Genomic DNA, 14,497 nt, shown 5'->3' on the forward strand with positions numbered 1-14,497 from the left:
CAAAAAAAAAAAAAAAAAAAAAAGAATCAAGTTCTGCTGGGCACAGTGGCTGAAGCCTGTAATCCCAGCACTTTGGGAGGCTGAGGTGAGAGGATTGCCTGAGCCTGCGGGTTCGAGACCAGCCCAGACAACTTGGCAAGACCTCATCTCTATAGTAAATTAAAAAAAAAATTAGGTGGGTATGGTAGCGCATGCCTGTAGTTCTGTTGCTGGCATGGTCATGAGCGTGCCACTGCACTCCAGCCTGGGCGCTGGAGTGAGACTCCAACTCAAAAAAAAAAAAAGAATCAAGTTCACACAGGGTGGATTTTCAATCAATCCCCTGAGTGCTAACCCCACTGCCACTCCCCTTGCAGCCTGCTGGCCACGGCTAGTTCCAGCTCACACTTCAGAAATCAGCTTTGAGGCCCGTCCCATGGGCTCTCTGACCCCTTGTCTGCTCTGCTTTCCCACAGCACCTGTCACCTATATGACATCACCCTATGTGACAGTCTTTTTTTTTAACCTGTATCCCTCTATAGAAGATAAGCTCCCAGAGGCCAGTGCCTGCAGCTTGTCCCCAGGGGGATTACAGGTGTCCAGCTGGGGCCTGACAGATATCTCCATACTAAACACCTGCTGAATACAGAGAGCACCTGATTATAATAAACCTCCTCTTATAGTCAGCTTCTCAAGGTGTGGCTCAAGGGCCATTTGCAAAAGGATCACAAAGGAGCTTAGTAAAAGATACAATTCCTCAGCCTGGTCCTCAGACCCTCTGCATCATACACAGGGTGGATGAGGGGGCTCAGGAGCCTGCCTTTTTAACAAACTCCCAGGGGATTTTCACATATACTAATATCTGAGAACCACCAGCCTTGGGCCTTGGCTGTGGGAGTCAACCTAAGCCCAGCCTCCCACACAGGGTCCCGTCACAGGTCCTGGGCATAGCTGGCCTTGCTACCCTCCAGAGTAGGGCAAAGAGGCAGGAGCGGTAGCCGCGGGAAGCCCTCGCAGAACCTGCCCGTGGACAGAACCCTGGTGGTCAGGCAGAGCTGCCCAGTAGGGCATGGTGAGGGAGGAGCCCTGAGGAACCCAGTGATTCTGGAGGAGGAAAAGGGACAGAGAGGAGAGGAGAGGAAGAGGAAGGGAACCAATGGAAAGAACAGTCACGGGTCCGCATTTTCTCCCCTAATCAGCAGTGGAACCTGAGCAAATACTTGAACTTTCTGGGCATGTTCCATTGGTAATAAAACGGAAACGAAAAGCACTTGCCCTACCCACTTCTCAGGCTTGTTGTGCCTTCATTCCACTACTACTGACTAAGTGCTTGCTACATGTCACACAGTGTGAGGCTCAAGTAGAATATGATAGGAGCCAGGGGCAGTGGCTCAGGCCTGTGATCCCAGTACTTTGGGAGGCTGAGGTGAGGGGATTACCTGAGCCCACGGGTTCAAGAACAGCCTGAGCAACTTGGTGAGATTTCGTCTCTACAATAAACCTAAAAAAAAATTAGCCAGGTGTAGTTGTGCGTGTCTGTAGTTCCGGCTACTTGGAAGACTAGAGCAGGAGGATTGCCGGAGCCCAGCAGATCTATGCTGGGGTGGCCATGAGCAAGACATGCACTCCAGCCTGGACAGCAGAGTGAGACTCTGCCTCAATAAAAAAAAAAATAATAATAATATGATGGAATTCTGAAAGCTGTGTTGTACTAGAACGTATAAGGCATTTCTAATATTAAGATCAAATATCGTCGGGTTCGGTGGCTCAGCCTGCAATCCCGCGCCTTTGGGAGGCTGAGGTGAGTGGATTGCCTGAGCCCGCGGGTTCGAGACCCGCCTGGGCAGCGAGACCTCATCTCTACAATAAATCAAAAATCAGCCGGGCGTGGTAGTGCACGCCTGTAGTTCCAGCTACTTGGAAGGCTGAGGCGGAAGGATCGCTGGAGCCCAGCAGGTCGAGGCCGCAGTGGCCGGGAGCAGTCACCGCACTCCAGTCTGGGTGACAGAGTGAGACTCCAACTCAAAAAAAAAAAAAAAATCAAGTATCTCCAAAACATACGTCCACACAAAAACAAGGCCGCTGATGTTTCTAGCAGCATGATTCACAATTGCCTATCTCTACAAACTGTTTAGAAATTAGCTGGGCATGGTGGCGTATACCTGTAGCTCCAGCTATTAAGGAGGCTGAGGTGGGAGGACTGCTTGAGCCCAAGGGTTTGAGGCTGCAGTGAGCTATGATTGCACCACTATACTCCAGCCTGGGTGAAGAAGTAAAAACATGTCTCTAAAAAAACTAAAAAAAAAAAAAAGATTCCCTCAAAGTTCTTTTTCTGAGCAGCTTCTACAGGAGATTCGGAGGTGTCCCTAGTCCTTCACTATCTCCTGCTTGACTCTTGCTGTGCCCAGGGCCAAGACTGTGAGGGGCTGGGTTCTGGGGCTCCTGCAGAAACAGAGTTGGGCCTAAGGTCACAGAGCAAACTGGTCCTAGGTTTCTGCTCCTCAGTTCAGTGCTGTTTGTATCACACAACCATCCAGGAACCAGACTTCCCTGCCCTCAGAATGTGCCCCTCTAACTCACTCTGAGTCTGAGGCATGCGACCCACGAGCTGGTCAATTCTCTCTACCCAGCAGCCACCTCCTCCCTAGCACCACCACTAGGCTGGGCAGCTGTCTCCTGGAATTCTCTGCCCTGGTCAGTTATCCACCCATTCATTCAACACGCTTGCCCTGGGTGTGTCCGCAGAGCTCCAAATTAGCCACCGGGGTAACATGTGGACTGTGGGACCAGAGAGGACCAAGGAAACAGGTGCCACCTCTACCCAGTGGAAGACCATCACCTAGGAGAGAGGCAAGAACTATACATTCAGCCAGAAGCTGTTGACCAATCTGGGTCCAAGGCTAAGGTACTATAGTGGGTTAGGTAGTGTCCCCCAAACCTACATCCACCCAGAACCTCAGAATGTGACCTTATTTGGCAATACGGCCTTTGCGTCGGTGGCTCAGCCTGTAATCCCGCGCCTTTGGGAGGCAGAGGTGAGTGGATTGCCTGAGCCCGCGGGTTCGAGACCCACCTGGGCAACTTGGCGAGACCTCATCTCTACAATAAATCAAAATGGGCCGGGCGTGGTAGCGCGTGCCTGTAGTTCCAGCTACTTAGAAGGCTGAGGCGGAAGGATTGCCGGAGCCCAGCAGGTCAAGGCTGCGGTGGCCGGGAGTGGCCACTGCACTCCATTCTAGGTGACAGAGTGAAACTCCAACTCAAAATAAAATAAAATAAAATACAATGAGGTCATACTGGATTAGGGTGGGCCCTAAATTCAACATCCTCAATGTCCCTGTATAATGAGGAGAGAACACTGAGAGACACCCAGATAGGGAAAAGGCCTTGTGATGACAGTGGCAGAGATTGGAGTGATGAAGCTACAAGCCAAAGAATGCCAAGGATTGCTGGCAGCCGCAGAGGCTGCACGAGGCAGGAGAGGATACCCCAGAGCTTTCAGAGGGAGCGTGGCCCTGCCAACACCTTGATTTCAGATTTCTGTTCTCTAAAATTGTGAGAGAATGGATTTCTGTTGTTTTAAGTCACCGAGTTTGTGGCAATCTGTTACAGTAGTCACAGGAAAATTGTATGGGAACCAGCTCCCATGCGTGGTCCCGTGAAATCTTTCTGACACCCTTTCACACTAAGACGGTCATGTTTTCACCAGCCCGATGGCCCCCAGTCCCTGTCCCCACCGTCCTGCGACCCAAATGCTCTGAAACCCAGTTCAAGCTCCCCCTTCCAGGAAGCCTCCTTGACAACACTCTGCTTTCTCTGCACTCTCGGGCTACTTATTTTTAGCCCCTGGTGACGTCTGCCTTATATGGTCCTCTACTCATATGATGAGCGGGGGCCGTCTCCCCTCCAAGCTTGTAAGCTCTTTCAGGACAGAGAATCCCAAGGATATTAACAGTCCTAAGCAGGGCCAGCATGCTGATGGATTCCCCTGGTTGGTCATGTTTTAGGATATTTGAGGAAACTGGAGGCAAATGTCAAGTTGCAGCACACACAACAGCGATAACCTATCATTATTGTCATGGTCCTTTTAACCCTAAAAAGTATCTGATATCAAAAAATATGCAAAACATCTGATGGCCATTTTCTTATTTTAGTCACAGAACAACCCCATGCTGTAAATGCAGCGAGTATTAATATCCCCATTTTATGGGTGAAGAAACAGGTACTGAGATGGTCAGGGGCTCAGTGATAAATTTGTGACAAAATCTGCACTTGCTGTGTCCCCAAGCCCTGGTACCACCCAGGCTGGCTGCTCTGCCTCCACACGGGCAGTTTCAGGTGAGGGGAACTTGGAGGAGTGGCCACAGGCCCAACTACCAATTTGGAAAGGAAACCAAGGCCAGAAAAGCCAGGGGAGGAGATGGGTTTGCCAATGGCCTTCAATCACAGTTACAGCTGTCCCCAAACTCATACTACTGGGAGCTGAGGCCAGAAGTTCTCCCCCAGGGCAGGGTAAGTGCTTGACCCTTCCTTAATTTGTTCCAGGCCCTTCTTTGGTCCCAGAGAGCACTCCTAGTCTCTTGACTTCCTTGGATAAGTGCTAGAAACATAAGTAATCTACTACCTGACAACTGGAATCAAGGTAGGAAGAGATGCCGCAAAAGTAGGCCATCACCACGGTGGCTGGAGGCTCTGGTAGATGCAGCAGCACAGCAGTTGCGCCAGTCACTAAACGCTGGGTCAGTCGGTGCTTACCAGAGATGGATACTCCAAGGGAACGTCTCTGTCAAGACCTCACCTATTGCCATCTAGAGGAAATGCTTTGGGAGACAACTGGGCAGGCCTAGGCCCTAACAGAATGGCTACTTGGAGGAGGACCAGGGGCTGTCGTTTGGGCAGTGATCCAGTGGGGGAGGGGGAGGGGGAAGGGGGCTCCCCAACCCCAGGGCTCTCCCCTGGCTTGGTTCTGGGCTGTGCTCCCAGCGCAACCCACTTCCTACGAGCCCAGAACTCCAGACCAGACTTTGCCTGCACCTGTTTGAGCTCAGCGTGCAGTCCCTGCTCTAGAAGGATCCAAGAATATCTGAGAGGGAGGGGAAGAGGGAAGGACCAGCTGGAAGGGGAACAGGCTAGAGTCTGCTGAGGGCCTAGAATCACTTGGCTCGGCATTCAAGGCTCTTTCCAACTGGCCCCAACCCATCAGGGTGGCCTCATCTCCCCTGAACATGAGCCCCACATTCTGGCCAGAGCTGGTCTCCTTCCATTCCTACCAGTGCCATGCTCTGAGCTTCCCCACCTTCTGGCTTTGGTCCCCTTCTTCAGATGTCTCTGCCTGCACAAATCATATGCCCATCCATTAGACATTGTTAACTGTCTTCGATGAACCAAACACCGTGCTATGCTGAGTGTTAGTGATACAATACGAGCAAATTAAACAAAAGTACAGCCTCCATTCTCTTGAGCTAACAGTTCAGTGATGATCCCCTCCCTCCAAGTCAGGCTGAAACTCTGCTCCTTTGTGAAGCTGACCTTCCCAGCCATCCTCTGAACTCCAACCAGGAGCGTGGGCTGCTGGGGGTGGCGGGGTGGGGGTGTTAAATACTTTTCTTTTTCAGTATGTGTTATCGCCCCAAATAGAAGGTCAGCTCCTGGGGGCAGAGACACAAGCCATCCCACCTGCATAGTGTGGTCCAGCCAGGACCTCGTAGGGCTGAATGGGGCTGAGAGCAGAGTCTCACAGGGAGGGACCCCACAACGGCCTTGCCCCTGCCTAACCTTGTCAACTACCCCACCTTTCTGCTCCCTCTAGTTCCTGAAGTGTCAGAGTCTGAGTTTCTGTCACACCCTCATGTCCTGCCCCTGTTCCTAACCTGTCCATCCTGCTTCCCCTAAAGGCGGCCCCCCCCAAGGAAGGCTGCATCTCCCACTTCTTCAGGACTTGTGCCAAGTGGCTCCTCTTCCTCAAGGACTGGTCATACAGCCTGCACCATTCATTCTGTGCGCTTTTGTTTTTTTAATTAATTTTTTTAAGAGATGGGGCCTCTATCTGTTGTCCAGGCTGGAGTGCATCCGCACGATCATATCTCACTGGAGACCCAAACTCTTGGGCTCAGGCAATCCTCCTACCTCAGCCTCCCAAAGTGCTAGGATTACAGGCCACTGTGACCGGCCTCGTGCTGTGCTCTTTAATACTTCAAATTGAAAGAAGCTTCAAGGGCTTTCAAGGTTGTGAAAGAGAAGGATCCCTGGGGGCTGAGAGGAGAGAGAAAATCCTCTTTGCACTTCTTAACACCCTTGCAATGAGCCAGGGAGCGCACCCCTCTGGGCCAGTGTCGTGTACAGAATCCTCTAGGCCCCAGGATCTGGAGCTGGACAAAACCACAGTGACAATGCTTTCCTGTGGGCTCAATGACATCATCTGAGAAAAGACAGGCTCCTGGGATGGCGCCAAGCAAGAGCTGTGCTCCCAGTACCACAGTCTTATGATGCCTCAGAATCGGGCCTCTAAGCCCCAGCTAGGGGAGAACTGGAGGTCTGGGGGTAAGGAGGCTGCTATAAGACCCTGGGCTGGGAGGTGCGAATGGTCAACATCCTAACAGCTCAGACACTTTAATTCTGGTTCAATTTAATTCTGATTAATTCAGTAATTAATTAGATTCTTATTTAATTCTGAAAATAATTACATTTGATCCATAATTACATTTAATTCTGATTTAATTCTGGCACTTTAATTCTGATTCTGCCACCCTGAGACAGAGCAGCTTAAGAATGGCTGCTCTGGGAGTCCTCTGTGAGTGGGGGTGAGGAAGTAACAAGTGGCAGGGCACCTGGGACTTTGACTCAGTAAAATCACCTTTGGGGCTGAGGAGAGATGAGGTTGAAACCAGATGTTACAGAACTTCCCCAGAAAAGATGACAGATGACAGCACAGGTTAACACAGACCAGGAAAAGGATCAATCTCCAGAAATTCAGCCAAATCTGACCCATCCCATTAGCCAATTTGTACCCACCACTTTCACATCCTGCTGAGGATACGAGGCTGGGGATGCCGGATGGGATGGGCACAGAGGATCAGAGCCTCTCGGGATCAGAGCGCCAGGCAAATCCTGTGTGGTAGCCTTGTAGCTGTGCTTGTCATGACACTGATTTATTTGTTCGTTCCCTCACTCACTCAGGACCCGATGGAGAAAGCCCCACTCTGTGGCTCCGGCCCTCTGCACTCAGAGCCAGTGGACAATGTATTGCCTCTATATTGTGATTTAGGAACTTTGGGTAGGACCTTGCCTGCCAAGAGCGACATTCCACCTTAGAGATGTAACCCTTGAGTTACAATCTTCTGATTTCTTTGAGACAAACAGTGGTTTAAGAAAATGGTCATCTAAGCTGTGAGCTACTGGCCCTCCGCTGGAATGTGCTCCAGGTCCTCTTCCGACTGTGGGCCTTGGTAGCAGGGCAGTGGACAGAACAGGGCGCCACTGTGGCGGTAGAGAAAGGAGCCACAGACAGGCAATAAAGTGGCCACACGGGGCAGATGCGGAGTCTGAAGATGGACTTCTAGCTCTGAAGTGTGCCTGAGAGGCAGGTGAGGGCAAGGCAGGTCTCTGAGGAGCCTGGGGCGAGAACAGAAGCCAGCCCGTCCCCTTGCTCCTCTCACTCGTCCCCTTCTCCCAAAGTGAGTTCCACAAATTGGCCACGAGAGGAGCACAGGCCTCGCAGCCAGGAAAATGCCATGGAGGCGACCCGAGGCTGAACTCCCATCTCCATTCCACAAGGAAGAACAATAACCAAGGTCATCATCCAGGTAACTCGGTGTCGGGCATACTAGGTCATTTTTCACTTGCAAAAACGAATCCTGACGGAGTCAAGTACAGTGCTTTACCCAACGCAGAATCTAGACATTTGTTGAATAGACATCTTAGATCATTCAAACTTTGTCCTCTCCTCTCTACAGCGTGAGGAGACAGGCTCACATACTCCATTGGGAGGAAAACTCAGCTTCCTTGTCTGAGCCTCTCAGCCTCATCTCTCAGGCTTTGCCTAGTTTGTCTTAGCACCAGCGACCAGGATCCGGTCTCAGTTCCACCATTCAATCATTCAATACCACACAACTCGGGGCATCTGGCCTCCCTTTCTACCCCATGTAGATGAAGCTGGTTCCTTCCCCTTCATGGCCTTCCACACCCTCCCTAGCAATACTTAGTGGAGACCAGGACCTGCCAGCCTCATTCCCTAGTGTACACCTTGCGAGCACTGGGGCTACCGAGTGTACCTCTAACACGTGGTGTCCATCTGAGATCCCCTCAATGCTTCTCAGAGCCACAGCACATACCCCCGTCTGACCTGCCTCAGACCATTCCTCAAACACTCTGACGTCAGCCACTCCCACCTCCCATCTCTCCCTTGCACGCTTTCACAGGATCCTTTCCCACTGACCCATGAACTCACTGAGTCTTCTCTAGTGTAATGAAGACATTTTTTTCTCTACCTCTGTAAACTCATCTGCTCCCAGTTACTGCTACTGGTCTTTAGCCCTCCCAAGCTTCTAAACTTTCTGAATTTCCAATTTCTAAGTTTCTATGTCTAAATATGTTGCCTCCACATCCTCACTAAATATTCTCAAACCCCTCATAATCTGTCTGTGACCTCCCGGTTGTCAAAATCAACCCCTCATCTTCCTCAGCATCTCTGTCATATTTAATACTGCAGACTTCCCTTCTTCTAGAAGATATCCTTTCCTCTGTCCAGATCATGGTCTCTTCTTGGATCCTATCCTATCTTTCTGAAGTTCATTCATTACATTCTTCCTCTTTCCAGTCCCCAGACCCAATGTTCCTCAAGGACTGGTCTTTGAATGCTCCTTCATCTCTCTCTGCTATTGCTCCCTCTGTGATCTCAGAGCCTCACTCCCATCTTTACATAAATGAATATCATTTCTGGATACTCAGACCTGACATTCCCCTAAGCTCCAATCCCACCTTCCTAACTACTGATAAATCCAGACCAGTCATGGTGGGTCACATTCCCAGCACTTTGGGAAGCCAAGGCGAGAGGATTGCCCAAGTCCAGGAGTTTGAGAGCAGCCCAGACAACTTGGCAAGATGACTCTACAATAAATTAAAAAATCAGCTGAGCGTGGTGGCACATGTCTGTAGTCCCAGCTACTCAGAAGGCTGAGATGGGTCACCTGAGCCCAGCAGGTTAGGGCTGTGGTGGCTGTGAGCATGCCACTGCAGTCGGCCTGGTTGACAGAATGAGACTCCAACTCAAAAATAAAAATTATAAATAAATAAATAAATCTATCCAGATGTCCCATGGATACTCAACAGTCACAATGATCCAAACTCAACTTTTAAAATCTGTTCTTCTCTCTCATGTTCCTAATCTCTCTTATTGGCAAGATCATTCCTCCAGTGGCCTCAGCAAAACTGTCAGGGCTCCCTGCCCTGCCCTGGCTTTCCAGGCTGAGAAGTCTGGTATGGATTCTGCTGTATCCACCCGTTCCCTCCACTCCCAGCCCCCCACCCAGGTCCACATCCCTCACTCAACTCTGACATGGCTGACTAATCAGTCTCCCCTCAGCCTGCTCCTTCCTACCAATAACTGCCGGGTGGATTTCCCATGGTGCCCCATTGTCTTCCTCCTCAACCTAACACTCAAGGTCTTTCACACTTTCACACTAACTTTACCTTCCAAATAGATCCCCTGCCCCAACACCCACCCCCCTGCCCTTATGCAAGACATAACATGGCACCCTTCCTGGGTCTCACCAGAGCCCCATTCTGACTGTGAGTTTGCTCATCCTGTTCCCTTTACAGGGAATCCCCTTCTTGCCATCTTCCCATCTCTCAATCTCACCTTTTTCAAGGCCCAATTCAAATGCCCTTCATATCCTGATCCATTCAGCTCAAGATAATCTCTTCCCGGCCAGGCATAGTGGTTCACACCTGTAATCTCAGCACTTTGGGGGTCCAAGGGGATAGGATTGCTTGAGTCCAGGAGTTCGAGACCATCCTGGGCAACATAGTGAGACCCCCATCTATACAAAAGTTAAAATTTTAGCCAGGTGTTGTGTGTGCACCTGCAGTCCCAGCTACTAGGGAGGCTGAGGAGAGAGGATTGCTTGAGCCCAAGAGTTCGAGGCGATGGTGAGCTGTGATCGTGTCCCTGCACTCCAGCCTGGGCTACAGAGTGAGATTCTGACTCAAAAAATAAATTATCTCTTCCCTTCCTTCAATCCCCCTCATTTCTCCTGTTCCTCTCTATGACACCAGTGTCTTATTTGAACAGATCTAGTGACATGCGAGGTAGAAGATGCCTTATCTCCTCTACTAGACTGTAAGCACACCAAGGGCAAAATGGCCATCTGAATTCCCCTAGTACCATACCTAAAAAATAGTAAGGACCCAATTTACATAGATGAGTTCATGATTATGGAATGCAGCAAGATGTTTAAATGAAAGGGCTTCATCTATGTGAACGATTGTTACATGTAAGGAGTTGTTTCTGGATTTGATTTTAGAGCAGGGAATGAGCCTGAGAGAGCACTAAGCCCAGGGCTCCATCCCTTCAACCCACAGCAGCAGATCCCACCCTGCCCCACTCCTCTGCCACCAGCCGCAGTCCAGGGATGCATGGCGCCTAGCCTTGGCCTTGGCCCTCAGGTCAGGTCAAAGAGAGGAAACAGCAGTCCTCCTCCTGTGTCCATAGGGACTAGACTCCTTCCCAGCCCACCACTCCCAAGCAAGCACCAAAGGGCCGGTTGGGTGCTACCAGACTAGCCTGGACCTCCCTCGGGGGAACATGGGCAAACACACTGGCCAAGGAGTAGGAAGAACTGGAATTCAGCTCTGGTCTGCATGAACTCGCTGTCTGACCATCACTGTAACACCTGGACAAGGGGCAAAACCAGCATTTCCCAAACTGCAGTCCACAGGCCACCAGGCAAAGTGTCACTTTTGTGAGGGGTGCATCAATTAGCATATCCAGGCCAGTGCCACAACCACCATGGGAAACAGGAGATGCCCCCTATGGGCTCATGCAGTGGCACCAAGTGAGAAGTCAGGGAACTAGCTTGGAGACCAGCTTCGGGAAAAGCCTTCTGGGGCCTGCTCTCTTCAGGACTCCTGAGCTTGCTACTTTCCTTCAGCAACCTTCACGGTGGACGGGAGCAACTGGGTGGCTCTGTTGAGAGGACTGGGATGCTGGCATCTTTCTGAAAATAACTAGCTTGGGGTGGGCAAGAAGGGGGTGAGGAAGGAGCTTCCTAACAGTCACCCTGCACCTGCACCCTTGTCTCATGGTGGATAGTTAGCCTTGGCGCTCACAGATAGGCAGGCCCAGCATGTACAATCCCTTGCCACTGGGATGGCAGGACAGGGCCTGGGCAGGTGGGCAAGTCTACAAGCGAGGGCTGGGCTGGACGTGGAGGTGGGATGATGAACGGACAAGAATCCCCAGGTCCACAATCTCTGCATCAAGCAATGGGAAAGACAACAGGAAGCAAAGGTGTCCCAAAGTCAGCCTTGAGCAATAAATGCCAACGGCTTAGAAACCCTTCTTGGCACCCCCCACTCTCTGGGAAGACAAAAAGCATAGCTCTCTGCCCCATGACCCTGAGGAAGCTTCCTGCAGGTGACCTTACCCACCGCCCCCTTCGCAGCCTTTCACACTCACCAACAGACAGACAGGAGCTCAGGAGTTCATGTAGGGTCTGTCAGAAAGAGGCAGGCCAAGGGGAGGAAAGGAAATCCTGGGGGGCATGCCCCGACCTGGGTATGCCTCTGTCAATGACTCACTGTCTAACCTCAAATAAGTATTTTCATTTCTCTGGTTTTCCTTCCCTTACCTGGACACTGGGGAAACTGGTCGGACGATTTCTAGGGTCCTTTCCTCTGGTCTTTGAAGAGCCCTAGCCCCAAGCCCGGGCCCCCAGGCCAAGAGGACAGCCCTGGGAGTTACAAAGGACTGGGGGCAGCAGATCGGAGGGTGGAGACCAGGGAGGCGCTGGCTGGCTGCTTCATCCCCATCCAGGCATGAGCACTGGCAAGAATGCCTGGTGAGGGAGGGTCACTGGGTCTCCTCACAGGAGGATGAAAAGAGGGGGCTGTAGAGCCCATGACTCTGGTCTGGAGGGACACGGGAGCAAAATGTGAGGGGGGAGGGAGCAAAGCTCTGCAGGGTCCCCATCCTGGGAAACAGGCAGGGAGGGGGTTAGAGAGAACGTCTCCTGCCACCCAGCCAGGAGCAAGCAAAATGGGAGGGAGACGAGGACACTGCAGTGGGGTGGGAAGAAGAGGTCCTTTGAGTAAGGTGGCATTTACCAGGATGGCACAATTCCGGGAGAAAATCAATTGCTAGGAAGAACTATCATCATGGAGGCGTGAGGAAGCCACCCTGTGGGCTGGAACCTCCCAGTGAACACAGGAGAAAGACATCTTTTGGGGCACAGCATCTACAACCAGAGTAAGGTAGTGATAAAATCCACCAGGTGAGAGAATCCACAGCCCAAGTGATGAACAGGAACAAGGAGAGAGGAAGCTTCCAAACCGGCCACGGGCTAGGGGTAGATGCACACCACAGGGCTCAGGAGGGAAAGGGGCAGAGAGGGCCTTGCACAAAGCACCTGCCTGCCTCCTCCCCCATAGCAAGAGTCCCCAGCAAGGCTTGTGGAATGTTCCAGATGTCCGGTTCCTTCAATGGAGAAAAGATAAAGGATGTCTCTCAAAAGGCTAAAAGTTCCTGGGGCCCTGCCGTATGGAAGCCCAGCGAAGTCGCAGCTGGGGCGGGGCTGCCGTCGGGGCGGGGCTGTGAGCAGGAGGGCGGCAGGGCTGGGGCTCAGGATCCAGTTACGTGCTGTTTCCATACTTAGCCACCTGACAGCCGCTTGGGACACTCACCACTCGGCCACTGCAGCCCTGCAGAGCCCAAATTAACTCAAGGGCAGTCAAGGGCAGGGCTCAGCAGCACATGCAGCGGCCAGAGCTCCCCACCTTACATCTTGAACCCCTAAAGGAATGGCTTTTGTTGCCACCCACCATCCGCCTTCTGTGCTGGAACTGTGCCCTTGCAGCCCGTTCTATCTCAAAGACCTGAGAGACCCGACTCTGGACCCCACAGTTCCCGGTGCAGAGAAAGACTAAGGGCTGCACCAAGTCATGGAAACACAAGGTGGGAGTCCTAGATTCCTGGGGGGGTGGGGAGTCCCAGCATATCCTTCAAAGCATCCCCAAGAGGAACCCAGAATCAAGAGCCTTAAGAACAAGAGAGGTGGCAAAATGATCTCGTGTCCCCCCACCCCGCCTATAAATAACCCCATGCTGCAACTCAAACCAACTCTCCGCTACCCAAAGTGCTGAGATGTCAAAGGAAAGCCCAAGCACACAGGGCCGAGCCCCCTTTCTGATGAAGGACCCCTCCCCCACAGAGACTCTACTCCGAAATGGGCCCCATTCCTCTCTGAACTTCGTCCAACTCTATTTCCGATCCTACCCCAAACCGACTCCTTCTTGCCATTCCCAAAACGAGCCCTCACTTTGCCTGCTGTGGCCTCTTCTATTCTCAATCATACAAACCCAGGTCTCCAGTTGGCATCAAGGCCTCTGGCCCATCCTCCCCCCAGGTGGGAGGGTCACCCCAACGACCTCCAGCACCAGGATTGGGTTAATTTGTCCTTCTTGGAGGATTCCCCCCATCTTGAATTCTAGAGTCCTCTTTCCCACATCTACCAGTCAGATTCTTCTCTCTGACCCCAGCTCAGGCCCCAGGTCTCAGTTTGATGTTTCCACTTCCCCTGGCCCCCCCAAAAGCCCTATAAATGCTTTTTTGTCTCCAGCACGCAGGCTGAGGAGAAGAGGATCGTGTGACACCAGCTAGGAGCAGCAGTTTGCTGTCAGCCCAACTCCGCACCCCACCTCACAGTAGACAGAAAGCCGTGGGGTAAGCAAGGAGGGTGCAGCCTGGGCCAGGCTGTGCTAGGTGGAGACATACCTCCTTGTCCTGAGAGCAGGAGCGAAGCCACGAGGCAGCCGAGCAGGACCAGCGCCCTCATGGTGACTGCCAAGAGAGCCCAGCTGCTCCTTGCCTCTATTTATATGGCATGTGGCGGCAGCAGGCAGCAACGGGGGGGAGAAGGGTCACACAGTCACTAGGGCAACTGGGCGGACGTGATGGGGAAGAAGCCCAGACCCTGGCCGGCTGTGCAGAGGCTCGGGCTGTCGCGGCTGCTGTCCCAGCTGCTAGACCCCGGAAGGCAGGGCCGGGACTAGATTCTCTCCCCACACCCAGCAGCCCTGGGATCACATTATGTGGGTTACAGGGCAGGGGAGATGGAGATAAAGTGTGGCATCCCTTGGCTGAGGTCTAGGAGTTAAGAACTTGAGTCTTCCCAGAATTGCATGAATTTGACCCAAAGTATGGGGCAGGTCAAGGACCTTGACACGTCTCCATTGGAAGAAGTTGGAGGGCAAATAAAAAGAGATCCTAACTGACAGCCACTGGTCCATGTTCTAGAAAACAGTC

The 14,497-nt window shown here is 52.0% G+C and overlaps 1 protein-coding gene across 1 annotated transcript in view; it reads right to left on the reverse strand.

Annotated features, from left to right (window-relative positions):
• The window catches only part of SRL (sarcalumenin), a 39,235-nt gene extending 25,201 nt beyond the window's left edge, over window positions 1-14,034 (reverse strand). Inside the window, 1 exon segment of the mRNA XM_021719097.1 lies at window positions 13,967-14,034. Within this exon segment, the coding sequence (XP_021574772.1) occupies window positions 13,967-14,027 (61 nt within the window). The 5' untranslated portion in view covers window positions 14,028-14,034.
• Window positions 14,035-14,497: the final 463 nt, after the last annotated feature.

Source organism: Carlito syrichta, unplaced genomic scaffold, assembly GCF_000164805.1.
Source record: "Carlito syrichta isolate Samal-C Ts95f unplaced genomic scaffold, Tarsius_syrichta-2.0.1 Scaffold314117, whole genome shotgun sequence".
Classification (NCBI taxonomy): Eukaryota; Metazoa; Chordata; class Mammalia; order Primates; family Tarsiidae; genus Carlito; species Carlito syrichta.